Consider the following 23179-nt stretch of genomic DNA (forward strand, 5'->3'; position numbering starts at 1 on the left):
GTGTTCACCCCTGTCACTGTGAGACCATGACGCCCTCCATATTGTGCCACCTGCCCCTTCTATACACAGCAGCCTTTCTTGTGGCCCCAGAAGCAGCACCTGCTCCACCTCCACGTTACAAATCTCCACAGACACCGCCCTCTCCTCATTTGCAGCACGGTCCTGCTTCATTCATTCAGGCCGCAGCAGAGCGGCTTCACACATCAAAGGTGGCGGGAAGTTCTGGTTTAGCGGCACGTGACTTGAAGTCAGGTGGTTGGTCACATGCTATGATGACGTAGCGAGGTCCTCACGGAGGAGTGGAGCGCGCTGATAGGTAGGTGGCTGTGAGCCGGCGTTGTGGGTAATAGGAGCCCGTGCTGTGTCCTGCTCCGGGATCGGTCACGTTATAGCACAGGATGACACGTGGTGCTCTATGCAATCCAGTCAGGCAGCAGTGCATTGTGGGTGATGGTCGCTTTCCAGGTCACCCTATAGCTGCTGTTCCCATTGGATGCGTTATTTTTAACCGTGACAGGGTTTGTCCCCTTGCAGGCAGTGCTCGGTACCTAGTCTGCAGTCACACCGGGTAACTGCAGGGTTAGCATTGTGACCCGGACAGGTGACAGAGATGAGCGAACATGCTGTGTGTTATCCCTGAGACTTCGGTGTCCTTGTATGTTTGAGTCTCTGCGGCTGCATGTCTCAACAGCCACTACACTTGGAGGGATTGCACACTGTAAAGCGCTGTGGAATATGTCAGCGCTATGTAAAAATAAAGATTATTTCTTTATTATTAATTAACAGCCATGAGACGCTGCTGCGGGGACTCAAACGTATTTTTCAAGCACAATGAAGACACCTGGTTAGCACCCGGGCATGCTGAGATAACACCTTATCCCGCACGTTCACTCATCACAAGTGACGACCTTTTTAAAGGGAACCTGTCAGCAGGATTGTGCACAGTAACCTACAGACCGTGTCAGGGCGGCGCCGTTACACTGATTACAATGATACCTTGGTTGATGAAATCCGTCTTGTGGTTGTTTAATCTTTATTTTCAGGTATTGAGATTCCCGTGCTCTGGGGCGGCCTGTGGGGGGCTTCATGTGGTGCTCTGCTTAGGTATTCATCCTTATTGGCTTACGACAGGTCTCTGATCCCCCCGTGACCTGCCCCCTATTTCACATACTGTGTATGTTTTAAAAAAACTACATTCATCATGCAGGTGACAGCGCTGTAGCATGATCGCATTTATAATATCCATATTTTTATTTTATTTAGTGAAATAAATTGCTTGAGGGAAAAAAAAATCTTCCTCAGAGTGGCTCCAGCCGAGCCTGCACAGTAGCATAATTCGGAACGCGATAGATGCTTCTGCAGAGGCGCTACCACCATTTTGGTGGATGACAAAAAAAATAGTTTCCACCAAGATGGCGCCGGCCGCGCTTGCACAGTAGCAATTCGATAAACTAAGTGGATTCTACACTGAGGAAATGTTTTACAGAAAAACAAAGCTGTTATATGTATCTTCACTTTTGATGCTGATTTGACAAATGGGTTTTCCCATGAACAGAGATCATTTTAATTAACAGATCTTGGAATAATAATAATTTGCACAATTGGATGTTTTTAAAAAAATGCTCCTGTGCTGAGATAATCTTATAAATATGCCCCTGCTGTGTGCTGTGTAATGGCTGTGTCTGACCGTACAGGGACATAGTCTGATCATGCCACATCTCATGGGCAGGGGAGGAAGCAAAAGAGAAGATACAGACAGGATAGTATGGGATCGCAAATAATTTTATCTTTTGAGGTACATTTAAAAAAAAAAAAAAAAAACAGGCAGGGAAAGGCTTTGTCTCACAAAAACAATGTTTTACCTCAAAAGAAAGAATTATTTGTGATCCCATACTGTCCTGTCTGTATACTCTTTTGCTTCCACCCATGCCCAGGAGATCAGGTCATGTCAGGTGAGACACAGCCATTACACAGTACACAGCAGGGGCACATTTATAAGATTATCTCAGCACAGGAACATTTTATTTGAACACATCCAATTGTGGAAGTTATTATTATTCCAGGATCTATTGATTGAAATGCACTTTTGTTTGGGGGAAACCCCTTTAACGTGGCCTGTAGTTCATCATTGGAGCTGCTTTCCCAACGTTTTTGCACATTGTGGCATATCCCGATAACGGTTATCCTTACATTTGTGTGTTATTTTTTTATTTTCAGGATGAAACACCTCGCATCTCTATCAGTGTGCCCTCATCTCTGGCGGTCAATTCCATGCCATCTCTCTGAACTACGCCTGGATTTTGTTCTACCAGGCGGTCAGTCTTTTCGGTCGGTATTCTCCTGATAGTTAATATATATTTACACTCAAACTTTATTTTAAAGGTGTTTTCTTAGAAAAAACTTTTAGCACCTATCCACAGCCTTTATATAGCATTGTATATACAAACCAAGAAAACATCAGGGCAGTAGTGTTTACACCACACATTGGTGCCTTCATTAGAGCTTTAACCCTTAATGACCGCTGATATGCATTAAAACGATGGCCGTTAAGGGTACTTATTCCCTCATTACTATTTTAAAACGGCGATGGGAAATAAGGGACTAGCACCGCCCAGCAGCGATTCCCATGGGTGTCAGCAGTACATGACAGCTGACACCCTGCAGTATCGGACCCGGCAGGTGTTGCGACCGATGTGAGCCTATTTATCCCCTTCCATACCGCTATCAATCACAACAACGGTATTTTAAGTATTTGCAAGGGGGTCACAAGACCCCCTTAGTAACAATCGGACCCCATCGATGAGATTCACATATGCCTGTGGTTATCATTGTACCCTGGGGCAATGTGATGATCCCAGGGTACCGTGGCCTGTGAGATCCATCAATAAGCCGAGTCTCACAGACACAGCCAGTGAAACACTGACGGTCTCGGTACGTGAGTACAGCAGTGTATGAGACAAATGATCAAACTGAAAATTAAACACGTCTCGTAGTGGGACTATGTAAAAAAGGTAAAATAAAACGTAATGAAAAACAAAACAAAAAAGTGCACACAAATCACTTTCATCCATTTCGCCACTCAAAACACAGCATTTGTGATAAAACCGCATCAGGACACATTGCATCTATGAATCTAGCCTCCTGAGGAGCCCAGATGGGGCGAAACGCGTAGAGGCGCTGTGTGGTTATGGGCAACTGGCGAACAATGGGAGCTAAGTGATCGTACTGTGTTACTCGCTTATGAGATTATGTCTGCATACCTTAACTGTTTGAAGACATATCACAATAGGTTCACCTGTAATAAACAGGATTAACCGGTAGAGAACTGTATCTAAAGATAACTCCCTTGCCAAATACGCCAATTATCTTTTGCCCTCTGTGTTCTTTACATTTGTTTTTATTTATGGGGATCTAGTACTCCCTTAGTGTAGGTATATCTCTGTATAGCCCACAGTGGGTTCCTAGGCTGTGGGTAGTGGATGTTCCTTAGTGGATATAGGGCTTTACAGGGCCTCCAGGAACAGCCGCCGAGGAGTGGGGGCGCCACAACGTTTCCCTGTAGGGTGCCAACCCCCACAGTCAGGCAGGTGTGAGTCTAGTACTCACTAGGGATGTCTAGTACACCCCATTTTTAACTTAGTGTTTGTATGTGAGCACAGTGTTTTTTTGTGTATTATATGGTCCATTTTGTGGTGTGAACCAACCATAGGTTCAATTAATAAAGTTTATAATTTTAAGGATAAGAAAATATGATAATATAAAAAACTACATGTTTCCAGCCAGCTAACGCTCGGCACGATCATTGCTATCTAATTAACGCTGCTGGTGATTAAACTAAAGTAAATAATGACAACATTCAATAGCGCTTACGCAGGTGGTAAATTAACTTAAAATGAAGTTAATAACAATAGTGTGGTGATGTGTTGGGGGCGGGATTAAGTGTGGTGATGTGGTAAGGGGGCAGGATTATGTGTGGTGATGTGTTGGGGGCGCGGGATTATATGGTGATGTGTGGGGGGGCGGGATTATGTGTGGTGATGTGGTGGGCAGGCGGCCGCGGGATTGTGTGGTGGGTGGGCGGAATTATGTGTGGTGATGTGGTGGGCGGGCGGGATTATGTCTTTATCTCCATCCTTGTACGCAATTCCCTTAAACTAATTAGTCAAGAGGAACTTGAATTTCTCCTCCCTGAATTTCCGGTCATGCCTACGTTTTATAGTTTGCCAAAGGTGCATAAAGGATATACCCCCCTAAAAGGTAGACCAATTGTCTCTGGAGTAGGGGGTGTCTGTAGTGGTATTGGGGTGTATAGTGATCAAATCCTTAAACCATTCGTGAATTGCATTGCCCTCTTTCATAAGAGATACAACAGACCTCCTCCAGAGATTGGAGGGAATACCGATTGAAAAAGAAACTATGCTAGCAAGCATTGACGTAGAAGCCCTATACTCCTCAATACCCCACAAATATGGGATTAAAGGAGTGGAATACTTTCTGGGATCAAGAGGGCGCCAGTGTAGTGAGCATAATAAACTTGTGATTGAACTTTTGGAATTTTCTCTCAGAAATAATTTCTTCGTGTTTGACGGTCGAACTTACCACCAGCTCAGGGGCACTGCGATGGGTAATCCATCAGCACCAAGTTACGCAAATTTGCTCCTGGGCTGGTGGGAGGACACGATAGTCTTTTCAGACGAACTCAATGAATTCACCAGATCTATCGATCTATGGGTGAGATTCATTGACGACGTTTTCATACTGTGGAATGGCACTAAGGAAATGTTTGATTTATTTGTGGCAGCCCTGAATATTAACGAGATTGGTGTCCGTTTTACATATGTTATAGAGGTACAAAGTTTACCATTTTTGGATATCTGTATCAGTAAAACTGAAAAGGGAGACACTTTGAGCACTTCCATTTTTCGTAAACCAAACTCTACGAATTCCCTGTTAAGATGGGACAGTCATCACCCAACTGCCCAAAAAAAGGGGATCCCAAAAGGGCAATACTTAAGATTGAAACGAAATTGTTCAGATGAGAGGGACTACAAGACAAAAGCAAAAGACCTCAGAGAGAGATTCCAGAGGAGGGGATATCCTGATCAAATTCTAAAAGAATCATTCAAATTTGTACAAACACAACCTAGAGAGAGTTTATTAACACTGAGAGTAAGGAATGAGGAGAATCAAGGTTTAATTCGATTGGTTACAACTTATGATAACAGGGCACCCACAGTACGTAGGATTTTGAATAAGTATTGGAACATCTTACAAATGGACCGAGACCTGAGGGATGTGATTGGTATAGCACCCCAAATCACATATAGAAGAGGTAGGTCCCTAAAAGACAGACTGGTACATAGTCATCTGACCAGAGACCAGACCTGAAGCAGAAAAAACGTGGCTACCTGAAAAACCTAAGGGATGCTACAAATGTGGACTATGTGTGGTGTGTAAAAACATACAAACAGGGAAGGAATTCATAAATGACACGACACAAGAAAAATTTACAGTGAGATATTTTATCAATTGCAAAACAATGGGAGTGATTTATAAGGCTTCTTGCATATGCGGTAAATCCTACATAGGGAAGACTATCAGGGAGTTTAAAAAAAGAGTAGGTGAACATCTAGGAGATATACGAAATGGAAGAGACACGCCACTTGCAAAACATGTAAATCAGTGTCATGGAGGCAAATGTGAAGTCGTGAGATTTATGGGAATAGATCGAGTCAAACCTCCCTTACGAGGAGGGAATTATGACAAACTCATCCTACAAAGGGAATGCCGTTGGATATACCGATTAGATACCCAGCAGCCTCTAGGATTGAATGAACAGCTTAATTTCAGTTGCTTCCTGTAATTAATGATTTTACCTATCAATCATGTTTAATATACATATGCAAAATATTCTAGCAGATGATGATTAATACAGTCAATAAAAACCCAAAAAAAATGTTTTATTTCAAGATGAGACATTGTAACTGTACCCAAACTGTATAAACAGGAAATATGGGTATAAACAATTCACTGTCCGTAATCATGAGTGAGTAAAGCCACTAAGAAGATAGAGTGGCTTTATTTAGGTACAGTGTTTAATATAGGGTAGCAAGGTGGACCGAATATTTTAATATTCTTATCTATTAAATTGAATCCAGATAAAAAATGTCGCTAGTTGGATGAAAGATGTCGCTAGTTGGATAAATATTAAAAATGTAGTATTGGATAAATTCTATTTAGGCAGCAATGATTACGCTGGTACTGCCTTATTCTGTATGGCCAGTAGTGATTCTGGAATAAGTAAACATAAGGACTCCGGTATATACCTGGTTATTTTTGGTCACATGATCAAAATAGGAGTACTTGCGCTGGACGAGATGCAGGTTGGAAACAATAGGACCTTGGAATGGACATGCGCAAAGCCTTCCCGAATATACTATATTGAAAAGGACCTAGGTCACATGACTCCAGCGTTAGTATCTGCGCATGCGCTATAGATAAGAGACGGCTGTGGTTAAAGTGCTGGGTAAGAGTTCTAGCGCCGTAATACATATAGAGACACGAGTTTAATGGCGCCAGTACGAAAAGGAAGTGAGGAAATACGCCAGCAATCTGATAGTCCCACCCACTACCCTATATAATGACAACAGATTTATGGGTAATTGGCAGATCGCATACCCCTATGGAGAGAGACACATAATACAGAGAAGGGTCTCACTAGCCACTGCAGGAGACTAATTTAGATTACTTCCCCTGACGAACCCCCTGAACGGGGGTGGAAACGCGTTGGGAAGCGATACACATAACACCCAGGGAGGCCATATGTTCCATGGGCATTTGAAGGCAGCTCCACACTTGGGTACTGCCCTTGTTAGGGCGGGAGTCTCTCACAGCGGGCACGACAGGGAAGTCAGATCCCAATATTCTCCCCCCGGAATGCTCTCAATTAGGTCTTAAATGCATAAGCGTGACCCTAGAAAAAGACTCAGAAATCGGGTGAGACCAAACCTTTTTTTTTTAATATGTGCACTGGTAATATTGAGCACTATATATATATATATATATATATATATATATATATATATATATATATATATATATATATATATATATATATATGTTGTCTGGTACCAATTTTAACTAGAAATTAGTAAAAGTTATGTTTTAAATGATTAGTTGACTATGCTGGATTTGTGTCTTAATGGTAGTCAGTAAGGTCTGGAGCAGATTGCTCAGTCAAAATTATTGCTGAATAGCATCGGAATGAGATGCTACGAGGGCGCGCAGGAAAGGTAGGTAGAATGTTTTTGATTTGTTTTTTTTATAATGGAAGCCTGCTGCTGTAACTGTGCACGCCATAAGAAAAATGAATATTCACTGCACTGGCAGTGGGCACATGCTTTAGACGCAGCCACCGTCTCCTGTGACCCGCCGCTCCCCCTCAGTAAACTGGGACAATGACTTGTTTATAAGCCGAGGGAGGCATTTTCAGCACAAAAAAAATGTACTGAAAAACTCAGCTTATACATGAGTATACGGTAATTTACTGGTGTGTATCAACAGAAGCACAATGTATGGGGGCGCTACAATATATGGAGGCACTGCACTGTTTCCTAGAATGCCAAATGGCAAATCTGCCTCATTATACAAGTAGGAGTGATGCCGCCACCTGTACTTTAGTTAGATTGTCATTAAGGCACTTTAAAAAGCTATTATATAACAATATACTTACTGCAGTCATCATGCTATTTTATGTATGTTCAGAATCAACTGAGTGTGGCTCTGACTGCTGAATTACCAATTTGCTTAGTTATGTAGTGATAAATCTCCCGATATACCTACACTGACCTGCTGTTCAAGGTCCTGGGAAAGCTAATTGACAAACCTTGTGTGTCTGTAAAAGAGACCGCTTAAAGGGATATTCCACTTTTTAATGTTTCCTATCATATAACGTACCAAAATGAGAGAGTAGTTGCCCTCCCCTGGTCCTGCGCTTGTTACCTGGTCTCAGCATTTTGGCTTTAGGGGAGAGGTCACGTTGACAGCTCACCGCTGCAGCCAGTCATTGAGCTCAGTAGTGGTCAACCCCTTTAAGAAATAAAGCTCAAAGTGTATCAGGGCATTGAAAAGTTCAGATTTACATCTTTCTTGTTTGTCGTGAAACATTTAGGTGGAAAGAACACAGGCCCGGCTACTGGACAGGGGTATTGCATGAACGGGTGTGGACCCTGACTCAGAAAGATGGCCACTTATGGTACACCGTGTATCCCTGCCCAGAGACAACAGATAGTGAGTTTGAAAAAGAAGTCCGAAGAAGGCCCCTCAAACGAAAACTGCCCCACACTGTCTCTGACACAAAGCAAGAAAAAGACACAATAAAGCAGGAAAACGAGGTAGTATCGGGAGATTTTGTGTCTCCAAGTGCTGACTGTAAGAAAGACAGTGAGATTTTACAGAATTACTTTCAATTGCAAGTCCGTCTCGATGAACTCTACAATCAATGGGGAAAGTCTGACAAGCACTTTCTGAAGGTAGCTAAGGAATTTCCAGGTAATATTCTTGATATTACGTTCCACATTTGCGCTTGTCATCCAACAGTAATATCTGCAAAGGCTGCTCCATCTAGATATCACTTATACATACTGGTTATAGTTCACTCTGCTGTTCTTCTGATGTTCTCTGATGACTACCAAATGTGTGCAGTACTAGTGGTCATACATGCCCAGTAGCTCAGTGCATCGCCCACATCGTTACCTGGACAGTGATTCTTATCATTGTGCAGACCAGCAAATAAGAATTGACATACTAGTAGCGTTGTTTCACCAGCACTCCACATTGCGTAGATGATAGGTAACACCAGGGGGCTCCTAAAAGGGATTTTTTCAGCACAGAATGACTGTTGAAACCAAGTACAGGTGCTCGATGCATCACTGCGGGGGGTCAATCATTTATATACATCTCACCTGCTTGGTTTCCATCTATCTCTACCCTTCTCTGGCTCTATGAAGCCAGAGCTGTCAATCAAATATGGGGTGTAAAGTTAGAGGGACAACAAGCAGGTGGGAAGGTGTATATAAATGATCGGTCCCACTTTGAAGCATCGAGCGTCAGGACTTAGTTTGAACAGTCATTCTGTGCTGACAAAATCCCTTTCAGGAGCCTCCTGGTGTTACCTAACATCTACATAATCTGGAGTCCCTTTAACAAGTATTTACCAGCAATATCTACCCATAGAAGCTTTTATTTTCTGTCTGTGATTCTCATTTATGACATGAGTATGCATGGTCTCTCTTCCAGGGATTCGAGTTTTGCGGCAGGATCCTGTAGAATGCCTTTTCTCTTTCATCTGTACCTCCAACAACCACATTTCTCGCATCACTGGAATGATTGAGCGCCTGTGCACTGCTCTGGGAAAAAGGCTATGCCAGCTTGACTTGGTGGAGTACTATTCGTTCCCCACACTTCAAACACTGGCAGGCAGGTAACATGCCAGTCCTTCTTTGGGGAGCTGTCTATATGTTAGTGGGCAAGTCTGCAAAATTATGCACATTTATGTACTGGTGGGGAAAACTGCTCCGATTGACTTGGTAGTAGTCAAACTTCAGCATGTGTGATGATTTCAAAGACAGTCTAGGGGTATGTGCACACAGTGTCTTTTTGCAAAGCTAGCAAGTTTTTCAGCGGGAAAACTCTTCAGGGCACACCGGCATATTTTGTTCTGAAGTGTCTTTTTTCGCATCATTTTGGTTATTTAATGAGGGATCTGGCCAACTGCATTTTTAAATAAAAAAACTTGTATTGAACAAACTAGTGAGTGGCTTCCAAGCACAAGCTCCCTGAAGAATGGGGTTAGGTTACTTCTTTAAACCGCTTCACATCTTTGGAAACCTGAAGTGGTGAAAAGCAGTTAAAAAGACTCAATATATGAACAGCAATAGTTTTACATTGTAATGCGTATATTCATTTTTTGTAGCATTTGTTTAGCGCTTTTTCAGGTGAGCTATGGAGCATAACCTCCAGAAAAAGACATTGTGTGCACATGCCCTAAGAATTCAAGTCTAGCGTATTAGACCAAGAACCAAGCCGATTAAAATGCCCTATACAGGTTTTAACAATTATTGGCAAAGGAGTGATTTAATGAACAGAACAATTATATTAAAGGGTTCTTACACTTTATTTTGGAGTTATAACGTTACCCACTCGGCAATATAACGTTTGTGAGCCCATACACCACTCTATGCCTGTGTGTGTGGCATAGCCTTTTTAACAAAAGTAAAGTTGAAATAAAAAGAGTACTTGCTGTTTGAGAAATACAGAATCCTGCATTGCCTATAAGAAAGAGCTTTTCTAATTCACAAGACGAAGAGTCTGTACCATCCATTATACGTCATTTCTACACAGTTCTGTCTTTAGTGTGAAGAATAAAATCTGGGATGCACATAGTCAGAACCAGTTACAAAATGCTATAGTTTGCATGGATACCATTATGCGGCTGATGTCATTTGCATTTGGTTTTAGTTTATCTTTTAACCCCAGTTTAAACATCTATATTCAATTCCCGGACACAGATGACCCCTAGCTTGTCACCTAGGTGTAAGACACTTGATTTCTAGATGTACTCGACTTAATATTATATACTCAGCTAAATTACATAGACTAAACATAACTCCAGAAATTATATCTTTTAAAAAAGTCTTCTGCCTGCAGATTTCACAATACAATCTGCATACACTATGTAATAGATCTTAGACCGGATGAGGCTGGTGTACGTAATTGAAAATCCATATTAGAATCTCTGTAAAAACAAAAAAAAATTGTTTTCCCTTCTCATTTTAAAATGGAGAGTGGGAGAGCTCATTAGTTCAAGTATATTCATGACCTAAACTCCTCTCTACCCACCTCAGTGTTCCTCCTCCCTGCTGCTGAGATCTCACATTGCTCAGTATACGCTGCAGCTGTGAGTCAGGCTGGGTGGGTACAGATTTCCAAATGCAAATCATCACGTTTATGACCAATGTAAATTTACCATGTTTTCCACGTGTGTTTACTCTACAGCTGATGATACTGAGGCAAAGTTGCGAGATTTAGGTTTTGGTTACAGAGCAAAGTTTGTTAGTGAGAGTGCCCGGGCAATATTGCAAAAACAAGGTCCTGATTGGTTGGACAGCCTTCGACTGGCTCCCTATGAGGAAGCAAAATCTGCGTTATGTGCTCTGCCAGGGGTGGGAGCCAAAGTAAGTATGATTTATAGCCTGTCATTCAGCACAAGTAATATACAAGTAATAAAAATGATCATTGCCGGTAAAAAATGTTATTTGGTTACCATAATCTTACAGACCTTTAGCTACATATATTGTTTTGTATCAAATTAACACCGTTCAGTGGTGGAGGTAACGGGTGTAATTAGGGCAACATATTGTATATGGTGAAAAATGGCCAGACCTACTAGATTACAGCAGTATTATTAGGTTACATATACTATATGGTGGACCTCTTGTGTGATTGATGAAGCTGCACAATTAGCCCCATTGCTTTAGTATAGTTAGGATTTTAATTTGGTATACTTTTTTTTTTTTTTTTTTTTTTAAAGGTGGCAGATTGTGTTTGCCTGATGGCTCTAGATAAATCAGAGGCTGTACCGGTGGATACTCACGTCTGGCAGATTGCAAAAAGAGACTATTTACCCCAGCTCGGTCAGGGTAACAAGACTCTCACAGAGCGGGTGTACCGGGAGATTGGTATGAACATTCAGTTTTGTGATAGGAACTATTCGTGTCGTTTATGTAATAATTTACATGATTGTTTTCTAATACATAGTGAGGGCACCCTACTATGCACTGAGCCTATACAATTTTCTAGTGCGCAGTGAGGGCACCCTACTATGCACTAAGCCTATATCATTTTCTAGTATGTAGTGAGGGCATCATCTATGCACTGAGCCTGAGGGTACGGAAAGTATTGAGATCCCTTTAAATTTTTCACTCTTTGTTTCATTTGTTCCTAAGAGCAGAGTGGCCTCCATAATCCTTAAATGGAAGATGCTTGGGACCACCAGAAGTCTTCCTAGACCTGGCTGTCCAGCCAAACTGAGCAATTGTGGGAGAAGAGTCTTGGTGAGAAAGCTAAGGAAGAACCCCAAGATCACTGTGGCTGAGCTCCAGAGATGCAGTAGGGAGATGGGAGAAAGTTCCACAAAGTCAACTATCACTGCAGCCCTCCACCAGTCAGGCCTTTATGGCAGAGTGGCCCAACGGAAGCCTCTCCTCAGACATATGAAAGCCCACATAGAGTTTGCTGAAAAACACATGAAGGACTCCCAGACTATGAGAAATAAGATTCTATCGTCTGAGGAAACGATACTGAGCAAAGGGTCTGAATACTTATGACCATGTGATATTATAGTTTTTAATTTTAAATACATTTGCAAAAATTTCTACATCTCTTGTTTTTTTTCCAGTCAAGATGGAGTGCAGAGTGTGCATTAATGAGAAAAAAATGAACTTTTTTGAATTTACCAAATGGCTGCAATGAAACAAAGAGTGAAAAATTTAAAGGGGTCTGAGTACTTTCCGTACCCACTGTATATAATTTTCTAGTATGTTGTCAGGGCACCCTTCTACGCACTGAGCCCATATCATTTTCTAGTATGTTGTGAGGGCACCCTTCTACGCACTGAGCCCATATAATTTTCTAGTGTGGAGTTAGGGCACGCTTCTACGCACTGAGCCTAAAACATTTTCTAGTGTGGAGTTAGGGCACGCTTCTATGCACTGAGCCCATATCATTTTGTAGTGTGGAGTTAGGGCACACTTCTATGCACTGGGCCCATATCATTTTGTAGTGTGGAGTTAGGGCACCCTTCTATGCACTGAGCCCATATCATTTTCTAGTGTGGAGTTAGGGCACCCTTCTATGCACTGGGCCCATATCATTTTGTAGTGTGGAGTTAGGGCACCCTTCTATGCACTGAGCCCATATCATTTTCTAGTGTGGAGTTAGGGCACACTTCTATGCACTGGGCCCATATCATTTTGTAGTGTGGAGTTAGGGCACCCTTCTATGCACTGAGCCCATATCATTTTCTAGTGTGGAGTTAGGGCACACTTCTATGCACTGGGCCCATATCATTTTGTAGTGTGGAGTTAGGGCACCCTTCTATGCACTGAGCCCATATCATTTTGTAGTGTGGAGTTAGGGCACACTTCTATGCACTGGGCCCATATCATTTTGTAGTGTGGAGTTAGGGCACACTTCTATGCACTGGGCCCATATCATTTTGTAGTGTGGAGTTAGGGCACACTTCTATGCACTGGGCCCATATCATTTTGTAGTGTGGAGTTAGGGCACACTTCTATGCACTGAGCCCATATCATTTTCTAGTGTGGAGTTAGGGCACACTTCTATGCACTGGGCCCATATCATTTTGTAGTGTGGAGTTAGGGCACCCTTCTATGCACTGAGCCCATATCATTTTGTAGTGTGGAGTTAGGGCACACTTCTATGCACTGGGCCCATATCATTTTGTAGTGTGGAGTTAGGGCACCCTTCTATGCACTGAGCCCATATCATTTTCTAGTGTGGAGTTAGGACACGCTTCTATGCACTGAGCCCATATCATTTTCTAGTGTGGAGTTAGGGCACCCTTCTATGCACTGAGCCCATATAATTTTCTTTGTGTGGAGTTAGGGCACCCTTGTATGCACTGAGCCCATATCATTTTCTAGTGTGGAGTTAGGGCACCCTTCTATGCACTGAGCCCATATCATTTTCTAGTGTGGAGTTAGGGCACCCTTCTATGCACTGAGCCCATATCATTTTCTAGTATGTAGTTAGGGCACGCTTCTATGCACTGAGCCCATATCATTTTCTTTGTGGGGAGTTAGGGCACCCTTCTATGCACTGAGCCCATATCATTTTCTAGTGTGGAGTTAGGGCACCCTTCTATGCACTGAGCCCATATCATTTTCTAGTGTGGAGTTAGGGCACCCTTCTATGCACTGAGCCCATATCATTTTCTAGTATGTAGTTAGGGCACGCTTCTATGCACTGAGCCCATATCATTTTCTTTGTGGGGAGTTAGGGCACCCTTCTATGCACTGAGCCCATATCATTTTCTAGTGTGGCGTTAGGGCACCCTTCTATGCACTGAGCCCATATCATTTTCTAGTGTGGAGTTAGGGCACCCTTCTATGCACTGAGCCCATATAATTTTCTTTGTGTGGAGTTAGGGCACCCTTGTATGCACTGAGCCCATATCATTTTCTAGTGTGGAGTTAGGGCACCCTTCTATGCACTGAGCCCATATCATTTTCTAGTGTGGAGTTAGGGCACCCTTCTATGCACTGAGCCCATATCATTTTCTAGTATGTAGTTAGGGCACGCTTCTATGCACTGAGCCCATATCATTTTCTTTGTGGGGAGTTAGGGCACCCTTCTATGCACTGAGCCCATATCATTTTCTAGTGTGGAGTTAGGGCACCCTTCTATGCACTGGGCCCATATCATTTTGTAGTGTGGAGTTAGGGCACCCTTCTATGCACTGAGCCCATATCATTTTCTAGTGTGGAGTTAGGGCACACTTCTATGCACTGGGCCCATATCATTTTGTAGTGTGGAGTTAGGGCACCCTTCTATGCACTGAGCCCATATCATTTTGTAGTGTGGAGTTAGGGCACACTTCTATGCACTGGGCCCATATCATTTTGTAGTGTGGAGTTAGGGCACCCTTCTATGCACTGAGCCCATATCATTTTCTAGTGTGGAGTTAGGACACGCTTCTATGCACTGAGCCCATATCATTTTCTAGTGTGGAGTTAGGGCACCCTTCTATGCACTGAGCCCATATAATTTTCTTTGTGTGGAGTTAGGGCACCCTTGTATGCACTGAGCCCATATCATTTTCTAGTGTGGAGTTAGGGCACCCTTCTATGCACTGAGCCCATATCATTTTCTAGTGTGGAGTTAGGGCACCCTTCTATGCACTGAGCCCATATCATTTTCTAGTATGTAGTTAGGGCACGCTTCTATGCACTGAGCCCATATCATTTTCTTTGTGGGGAGTTAGGGCACCCTTCTATGCACTGAGCCCATATCATTTTCTAGTGTGGAGTTAGGGCACCCTTCTATGCACTGAGCCCATATCATTTTCTAGTGTGGAGTTAGGGCACCCTTCTATGCACTGAGCCCATATCATTTTCTAGTGTGGAGTTAGGGCACCCTTCTACTCACTGAGCCCATATCATTTTCTAGTGTGGAGTCAGGGCACCCTTCTATGCACTGAAATTACGGTATACAATTTTTTGGTACATAGTGACACCACCATTTTATAGTTTGAGCTTATGCCATTTTCTAGTATGTTGTGAAGGGCACCCTTTTATGCACTGAACTTACGCAATTTTGTACAGTAATACAGAAAAACAGAACTTTTTTTTACATGTAATGAAACAAGAGCATGATGCATAAATGTGTCTTACTGAATGATTTGAACAGAAGAAATAGAGAGATTCTATAAAACATATTCATCTATTGCAATACAGATAGATATTCCACTCCTCCAATGGAAGTCTGTGACTTTATATATTCTGTCAGACATTTCGCCCATTGGGCTCAATTGTTAAATTTAAAAAAAAAACACTGTTCAGTTTTTGTTTTGTTTTTTTTGTATACTTTTCTAGGAAGTTGTGTAGCTTTGCACACTATACATGTATGTCAGGCTTTTCCCGAGTGTACATCACTAACTTGATGTGAACAAAGCCTGTCTCTGTTACTGTGTAATGTGTGTATTCCTCTCTGTTGTCTTCAAGGAGATTATTTTCATAGTCTCTGGGGTCCCTACGCTGGATGGGCCCAAGGGGTAAGTTCATGTGTCTATTGTACAGTTTTAAAGCACAAATGTTAACATATTTGTATTAAAATATGTTGTAGCTTGTATAGTACTGTACAGTATTTAGTGAGAGGGCATGTAGATGGCACTTTTTTTTATAAGGTCCTTGAAAGCACTCGCAACAAAATTAGATAGTTTGTATTATATCGCAACATACTTTTTTATATTAAGAGATGCGGAGAAATTTAAAAAAAAAGTAGCATAAAATTGACATTCATTTACTTTTTTTTCTTCATATGGATCAAAATGTATACTACGCAAATAGCCATATGTTTGGATTCAACAACTGTTGAGCCAAAAAGATGGGATGAGAGTAGTTAGTTTTTGGTTTAATGGTGATTATTATCGGTTTTATTAGGCTCAATGAATATCAGTTTTGAGTGTTAATAACTGTCCCCATTGATTTAAAAATTACATTAAATCTTTTTCAAATGTGAAATAAGGTTCTAGAGTTGATTTCCGAAGCATGTTCTATTAGTTCTTTCTGGTTAATAGCATTGAGGGATACCGGACCGCCTGGTGGGTTATTCCCTCTCCTAGTACACTAGTTAGCTTAGTTTTTGCCTACTGTCCATAAGAGGCAGACACGACCTCTATCAGCTTTTCTGCACACTTTTTTCTTTCCCTATTTCCTTTTTTTTTGTGTCTATCCAGTTAGTATGTAGGTTCTCCACTTTAGATCACAATCCAGGAAGGGGGTAACACTGTTTGCTCCACAGAAATGTGTCTCCCTGCAGACTCCTTCCCCCATGGCTGCTGCCTCATCTCAACTCTGGAGAGCTACTACCTTGCCCTTTCCACTACCTTTACCTTGCTCTAATGTGATGCAGCATTCCTCTGTGACCTACTAGACATGAAGATTGACCTAATTACTAAAGCAGCTTTTTTGGCAGCAGGCCCAGCCTTATTTATTTTACTCGCTTATAGGGTTCTGTCTTTGTGGTCTCCTATGATAGCAAAGCTTGCATGGGCTGTAAAAAGCACCTTCACTAAGATTTTATGCTCTAGTTCCTCAAGAGGATCTTCTCAACCTCCCATCTCATTTTGCTGCATGCTTCAAAGTTATCATGCAGGGCTTCTCTTGGCACTATTTGTGGCTCACGCTGCAGCTATTTCCTTTGGCTGATTTGTGCTCCACTTTGCTCAGATCCTTTTCCCCTGACTCAGCGAACACAAAGGTCCTTGCTTTGCCTCTTGTTATAGGAGGCTAGCGCTTTGGAAGGCGCCTACATGACATCATTAAAAGGGTTCTCCACTACTAGGACAACCCTTTCTTGAACTAAATGTTTGCCCTGATAAAATAAAAAACCTATGCTCTCCTCACGTGCCGATGCCGTTCCCGCCCTGTCGGCACTTGCTCTCCCCACGGTTCTCATGCAGTGTTGCGACACGTGGTGCCCCATCAGTGCTGGCGTCACTGTCCCCACCTATGTACGGATTGAACATGAAGAGGAAGCCAGGGATCAGCTGTAGCATGGACTTCCTTTTCATGTTCAATCCGTACATAGGCGGGGACAGTGATGCCAGTGCTGATAGGGCACCGGGGTCACGTGTCCCAACACTGCACGAGAGCCCCGAGTAGAGTGCTGACACCGCAGGAACGGCGATGGTACTGGAGGTGAGTATAGGTTTTTTTATTTTATCGGGAGCAAATATTTAGTTCAGGAAGGGGTTGTCCTAGTAGTCGACAACCCCTTTAAGGATTTTACTTGGCCAAGCAATCTGGCTCCCCACATTCGGAAGCACTCATCAGCCATCTTATTTGCTCCCAGTAGTTCTCAATACTTTTGTAATCACTCCTTCTGGGGAACCAACAGGAGGTTATCCTGACCCTCCAATACCAGGTAGCCCTTATTCGGGCCTCAATTGCCCTGATTGGCCCACTCCAGGACCGTGAACCTTACACAGTAAGCAGATCTCTCCTCTCTTGCTTCAACTTTTCAGGGAGATTTGAATAGCTCTTGTGGACAACACCTGGGTCAGTGAGGAAGTATTTGTCAAAGATTGTCTTCACCTCCTTTCCCTAAACAGGTTGTTTTTTCGTCCCCTCTTGAAGGTTTGACCTTGTGCACTCGTATTCTTCTGATCCACCAGCTACAAGGAGTCATTGTCTACCGTTATGCGGTAGACTTTGCTGTTCCAGCCTGTTCAGTTGTCCAGAAGGACGGCTTGGTCAGACCAATCCTGGACTTGAACAGGTTCAGCAAATTTGTATGGTATGATGATGTCACAGATCATTTTTTTTTATTGTGAAAGGTATCAAGAATACATTCACATTTTAATTTTGTTTTTAGAAACAATCAAAACTAAAGAAAATATGCAGAAAAAACATAAGTCCTTGTGAACCAAAGAAAAAATGGTTCATATTAACGTTCATCGTAGGTATAATCATTCGCTTACGACATTTTACATACATTGGGGAAAATAAGTATTTGATACCCTGACAATTTTGCAAGTTTTCCCACCTACAAAGAATGTTAGAGGTCTGTAATTTTTATCATAGGGTACACTTCATCTGTGAGAGGCAGAATCTAAAACTAAAAACCCAGCAAATCACATTGTGTGATTTTTACATAATTAAATTGCATTTTATTGCATGAAATAAAGTATTTGGTCACCTATCAGCCAGCAAGAATTCTGGCTCTCACAGACGTGTTAGTTTTTCTTTAAGAAGCCTTCCTATTCTGCATTCATTACCTGTATTAATTGCACCTGTTTGAGCTTGTTACCTCTATAAAAGACACCTGTCCACACAATTAGTCACACTCCCAACTTTTCCACCATGGCCAAGACCAAAGAGCTTTCACCAGGGACAAAATTGTAGCTTGGTGAGATAGCAACAATTATTACAAAATGGAAGAAACACCAGATGACTGTAAATCTACCTCAGTCCGTGCAAGATCTCGCCTTATGGGGTAAGGATGATTCTGAGAAAGGTCAGGAATCAGCTCAGAACTACATGGGTGGACCTGGTCAATGACCTAAAGAGAGCTGGGACCACAGTCTCAAACATTACCATTCGTAACGTACTATACCACCATGGATTAAAATTCTGCAGGACAAGTAAGGTCCCCCTGCTCACGCCAGCACATGTCCAGGCCCATTTGAAGTTTGCCAATGACCATTTGGATGATCCAGAGTAAGCATGGGTGAAGGTCATGTGGTCACATGAAAATGAAATAGAAGTTTTTGGTATCGGCTCCACTCGACGTGTTTAGAGGAAGGAGAAGGATGAGTACAACGCCAAGAACACTGTCACAACCGTGAAGCATGGTGGGGGAAACCTCATACTTTGGGGGTGCTTTTCTGCAAAGGGGACAGGACAACTGCACCGTATTCAAGGGAGGATGGATGGGATCATGTAGCCCGAGCTTTATGTGTGCAAACTTGGTCAAGAGCTACAGGAAATGTCTGACCTCTGTAATTGCAAACAAAGGTTTCTGTACCAAATATTACTGTATGTTTTTCTGTTGTATCAAATACTTCATGCAATATAATGATTATGTAAAAATCATACAATGTGATTTTTTGTTTTTTATTTTTAGATTCTGTCTCTCACAGCTGAAGTGTACCTACGATAAAAATTACAGATCTCTCTCAATTTTGTGGGAAATCTTGCAAAATCGGCAGTGTGTCAAATACTTATTTTCCCCACTGTGTACAAATATAAATGAATACCATGTGACTGCTTGTGTATTGTATTAAAATACAAAGAATTATAGCATTTACATATAATTATCTATGACCCTTTTGTTTTCCAAAATCTTAACACTTTGAGTATGTGAGTTAGGGACTTGAGATGAGTTAGGAGATTTTACAGGTTTATGACAAGGAGATGTACAGACTGTTTTCTCCTTGTCATGAATATTCACTTCTCTCCACGCCCAGAGAGGTGAATATTAATTTCTCTTAAGTAGCCGCACACGTGACCGCCCGGTAGCTGCAGGAAAGCTCTGGCTGACACTGTAAGCAGCGCATGGCAGGGACGTCAAGCGCTGCTCACAAGCATAGCACAGCTGCCGGAAAACTCACTGGCTCCCCACGTCGGGACTGTGCGCAGCGCATGACGTCCCTGCCATGCGCTGCTTACAAGCATAAAGCAGCTGCTGGCATCGGAACAAGATTCTGCGAGGGAGCGCCGAGAAGGTAAGTGTAATGTGTTTTTTTTTTTTTGTTTTTTTTAATGTTTTCTGATGGGGTCATGCATACCAGGAATGGGGTGGGTTGGAGCCAAATTATTAGAATGGGGCCATGCATACCACGATGGGGGCCAATTATAAGGAGGATGGGGCCATGCATACCTCGAACGGGATGGGGTCCATGCATACAAGGACCGGGATGGGGGCCAATCATACCAGAATAAGAATGGGGCCATGCATACGAAGTCGAAATCTGGGGCCTGCATACCAGGATAAGGATGGGGCCCTGCATACCAGGATAAGGATTGGGGCCGTGCATACTAGGACGAGATGGGAGCCCTGCTTACCAGGATAAGGATGGGGGCCATGCATACTAGGACGAGATGGGGGCCCTGCATACAAGGATAAGGATGGGGGCCATGCATACTAGGACGAGATGGGGGCCCTGCATACCAGGATAAGGATGGGGGCCATGCATACTAGGACGAGATGGAGGTCCTGCATACCAGGATAGGGATGGGGCCATGCAAACTAGGACGAGATGGGGGCCCTGCATACCAGGATAAGGATGGGGGCCATGCATACTAGGACGAGATGGGGGCCCTGCATACCAGGATAGGGATGGGGCCATGCAAACTAGGACGAGATGGAGGTCCTGCATACCAGGATAGGGATGGGGCCATGCATACTAGGATAGGGATGAGGGTGATTAGTCATGCCAGGATAGGGATGAGGGGCACCATGCATACCAGGATAGGGGATATTAAGTGCAGAACTGACCACATTTTTTGCTTCAATTTTTTTTCCCCTAATTTCCTCCTTTAAAACCTAGGTGCGTCTTATAGTCCCCCAAAAATATAGTATACTTCACTTTGGTTATATATTATATACACACCATTGTTCATATTATGCAGCATGTCTCCCTACTTACCCTTGGAGCATGTCAATATTATTACCTAATCTGTGATATATATGCTCCACTCTCCATTTACTTGTGCATCCCCCACATTTTTTTCCTGCAGGGTTCTCTTCCTTGTTCTCATTAGGAGAGAGAGTGGTTTTTTGTCATTTGCTTTTTTTTTCCCTTTGGTGGTCCCTGTCTTCCGCATCATTGACAATATCAAGCTCCCGTCTTTTTGCTCTTCTCCAACTCTTCCCCATAAGTGTTCTCATCACTGTCTGTATGTGGTTATTGCCATTTTAGCCTATCTCTTCCTACTCTTTTTATGATGCCTTATAGCCCATGCAATGGCTTTCCAGCCTTTAAGGGCTTGTTCACACCATCCTTTTTTTCCTGCGGATTTTTCAGGTCCTGATTTGGAAAACCCGCAGTGCAAAACCGCGGTGGATTTCCCTGCGGTTTTTTGTGCGGTTTCTTCTGCGGATTCCACTGCGGTTTTCCAACTGCACTTTCCTATTGGTGCAGGTGGAAAACCGTTGCGGAATCCGCAGAAAGTAGTGACATGCTACTTCTTTTTTTCCGCAGAAAATCAGCGCGGATTTTCCAGCGGAAAAAAGGAACGTGGGAACAGCGGATTTGGTTTTCCATAGGGTAACATTGTACTGTACCCTGCATGGAAAACGTCTGCGGATCCGCAGCTGCAAATCCGCTGCGGATCCGCAGCAAAAACCGCAGCGTGTGAACATAGCCTAAGACTATCTTTTCCAAATAGATGATATCAACTATTGGAAGCCTACAAGGTCAAGGAAAACTATCCACCTTTTGTGTCATTCCACAATGGCGGTAAGGGCCTCCCGGGAAGTCAGGCATCAGGGCTTTGTTTCAGGCCTGCAATGCTGCCCCTTAGCTCTCCATCTGCACCCTTCATCAGGTCTGCCAAACTTCACTCTATGGCTTATGCTGATGCCAGTTTTGGGTGTAGGGAACTGCAGTCTACAAGGTGGTGTTTTTTTCACCTTTTGGAACTACTTTAGATCGTCCCACGGTCCAGTGTTTCCCAATGCTATTGACAAAAAATTGGGCTTTTGTACTCTGCCTAAAAATCCCTTTCTCATTGACTACATTGGGGAACACAGCCTCTACTCTAATCCTGGTGTTCTTGCCCGAGAATCAGTTATTGTGGCCTATGTGTTCTTCTCTGAGTTCATGGCGTATACAAAAATAAAATTTTGTGTTGTTGCTGAATTTATTTTCCTTTTCAGGTGTTATTTTGTTCAGATCTTAAGAAATTCCAGAGTGCAGCAGACCAACCAAAAGTAAAGGCAAAAAAGAAGTTAAAAGGATAAAATACATTGTAGTTTTTTCTTTTATGTAAATGTTCTTTATACAAAACATTAAATAAAGAAATCAATTAAAATAATGAATTGCTATAGTGTCAGTTTTATTTGTCTTTTTATTTTTTTCAGAAACCTTGACTCTTTGGCTTCATGCCCATGATCAGTAATACAAGCGTTCTGCATTGTATAGTACAAGCACTGTTTATGGAATTAAGGCCAGGCACACACTTAACGTATAAAAAAAACGGTCCGTTTTTCACGGCCGAGAATCGCACAAATGTTTCAAAAACAGTGATCCGTGTGCAGTGCGAGGATGCGATTTCCTCGCATCAAATGATCCGTGTGAGATCCGTATGGCATCCGTATGCCGAGTTTTTCTCGCAAGCTTGCAAAACCGACATCTAATGGATTTATGTGCTCGAATGTTCGGGAAAACATATATACAGTATATATATATATATATATATATATATATATATATATGTCATTGAGACACATATATATATATTCTGTATTTATATTTCATTCAGCGCGATATCTGTGAAAAGCCGGTAATTCAATTGCCGGCTTCACATTTCTCCTGCCTAAACCCGACCGGATATGAGACATGGTTTACATACAGTAAACCATCTCATATCCCCCTTTTTTTTGCATATTCCACACTACTAATGTTAGTAGTGTGTATGTGCAAAATTTGGCCGCTGTAGCTGCTCAAATAAAGGGTTAAATGGCGGAAAAAATTGGCGTGGGCTCCCGCGCAATTTTCTCCGCCAGAGTAGTAAAGCCAGTGACTGAGGGCAGATATTAATAGCCTAGAGAGGGACCATGGTTATTGGCCCCCCCCGTGGCTAAAAACATCTGCCCCCAGCCACCCCAGAAAAGGCACATCTGGAAGATGCGCCAATTCTGGCACTTGGCC

At 42.6% G+C, this 23179-nt stretch overlaps 1 protein-coding gene across 6 annotated transcripts; it reads left to right on the forward strand.

Annotated features, from left to right (window-relative positions):
- Window positions 1-145: 145 nt before the first annotated feature.
- OGG1 (8-oxoguanine DNA glycosylase) lies at window positions 146-22347 on the forward strand. 6 transcript variants are annotated; one of them, XM_077296200.1, is made up of 8 exons: window positions 146-316; window positions 2218-2328; window positions 8171-8550; window positions 9298-9477; window positions 11056-11234; window positions 11591-11738; window positions 15804-15853; window positions 22186-22347. In XM_077296200.1, exons 2-8 carry the CDS (start codon window positions 2219-2221, stop codon window positions 22267-22269), a joined length of 1131 nt encoding a protein of 376 aa, XP_077152315.1. In that variant the 5' UTR covers window positions 146-316; window position 2218; the 3' UTR covers window positions 22270-22347. The 6 variants fall into 6 exon arrangements, with proteins under 6 accessions (XP_077152315.1, XP_077152313.1, XP_077152319.1 ...); XM_077296198.1 differs by having other exon boundaries at window positions 183-320; XM_077296199.1 differs by lacking the exon at window positions 146-316 and adding an exon at window positions 331-443.
- The last annotated feature ends 832 nt before the right edge of the window (window positions 22348-23179 follow it).

This window comes from Ranitomeya variabilis, chromosome 3, assembly GCF_051348905.1.
Source record: "Ranitomeya variabilis isolate aRanVar5 chromosome 3, aRanVar5.hap1, whole genome shotgun sequence".
Lineage (NCBI taxonomy): Eukaryota > Metazoa > Chordata > Amphibia > Anura > Dendrobatidae > Ranitomeya > Ranitomeya variabilis.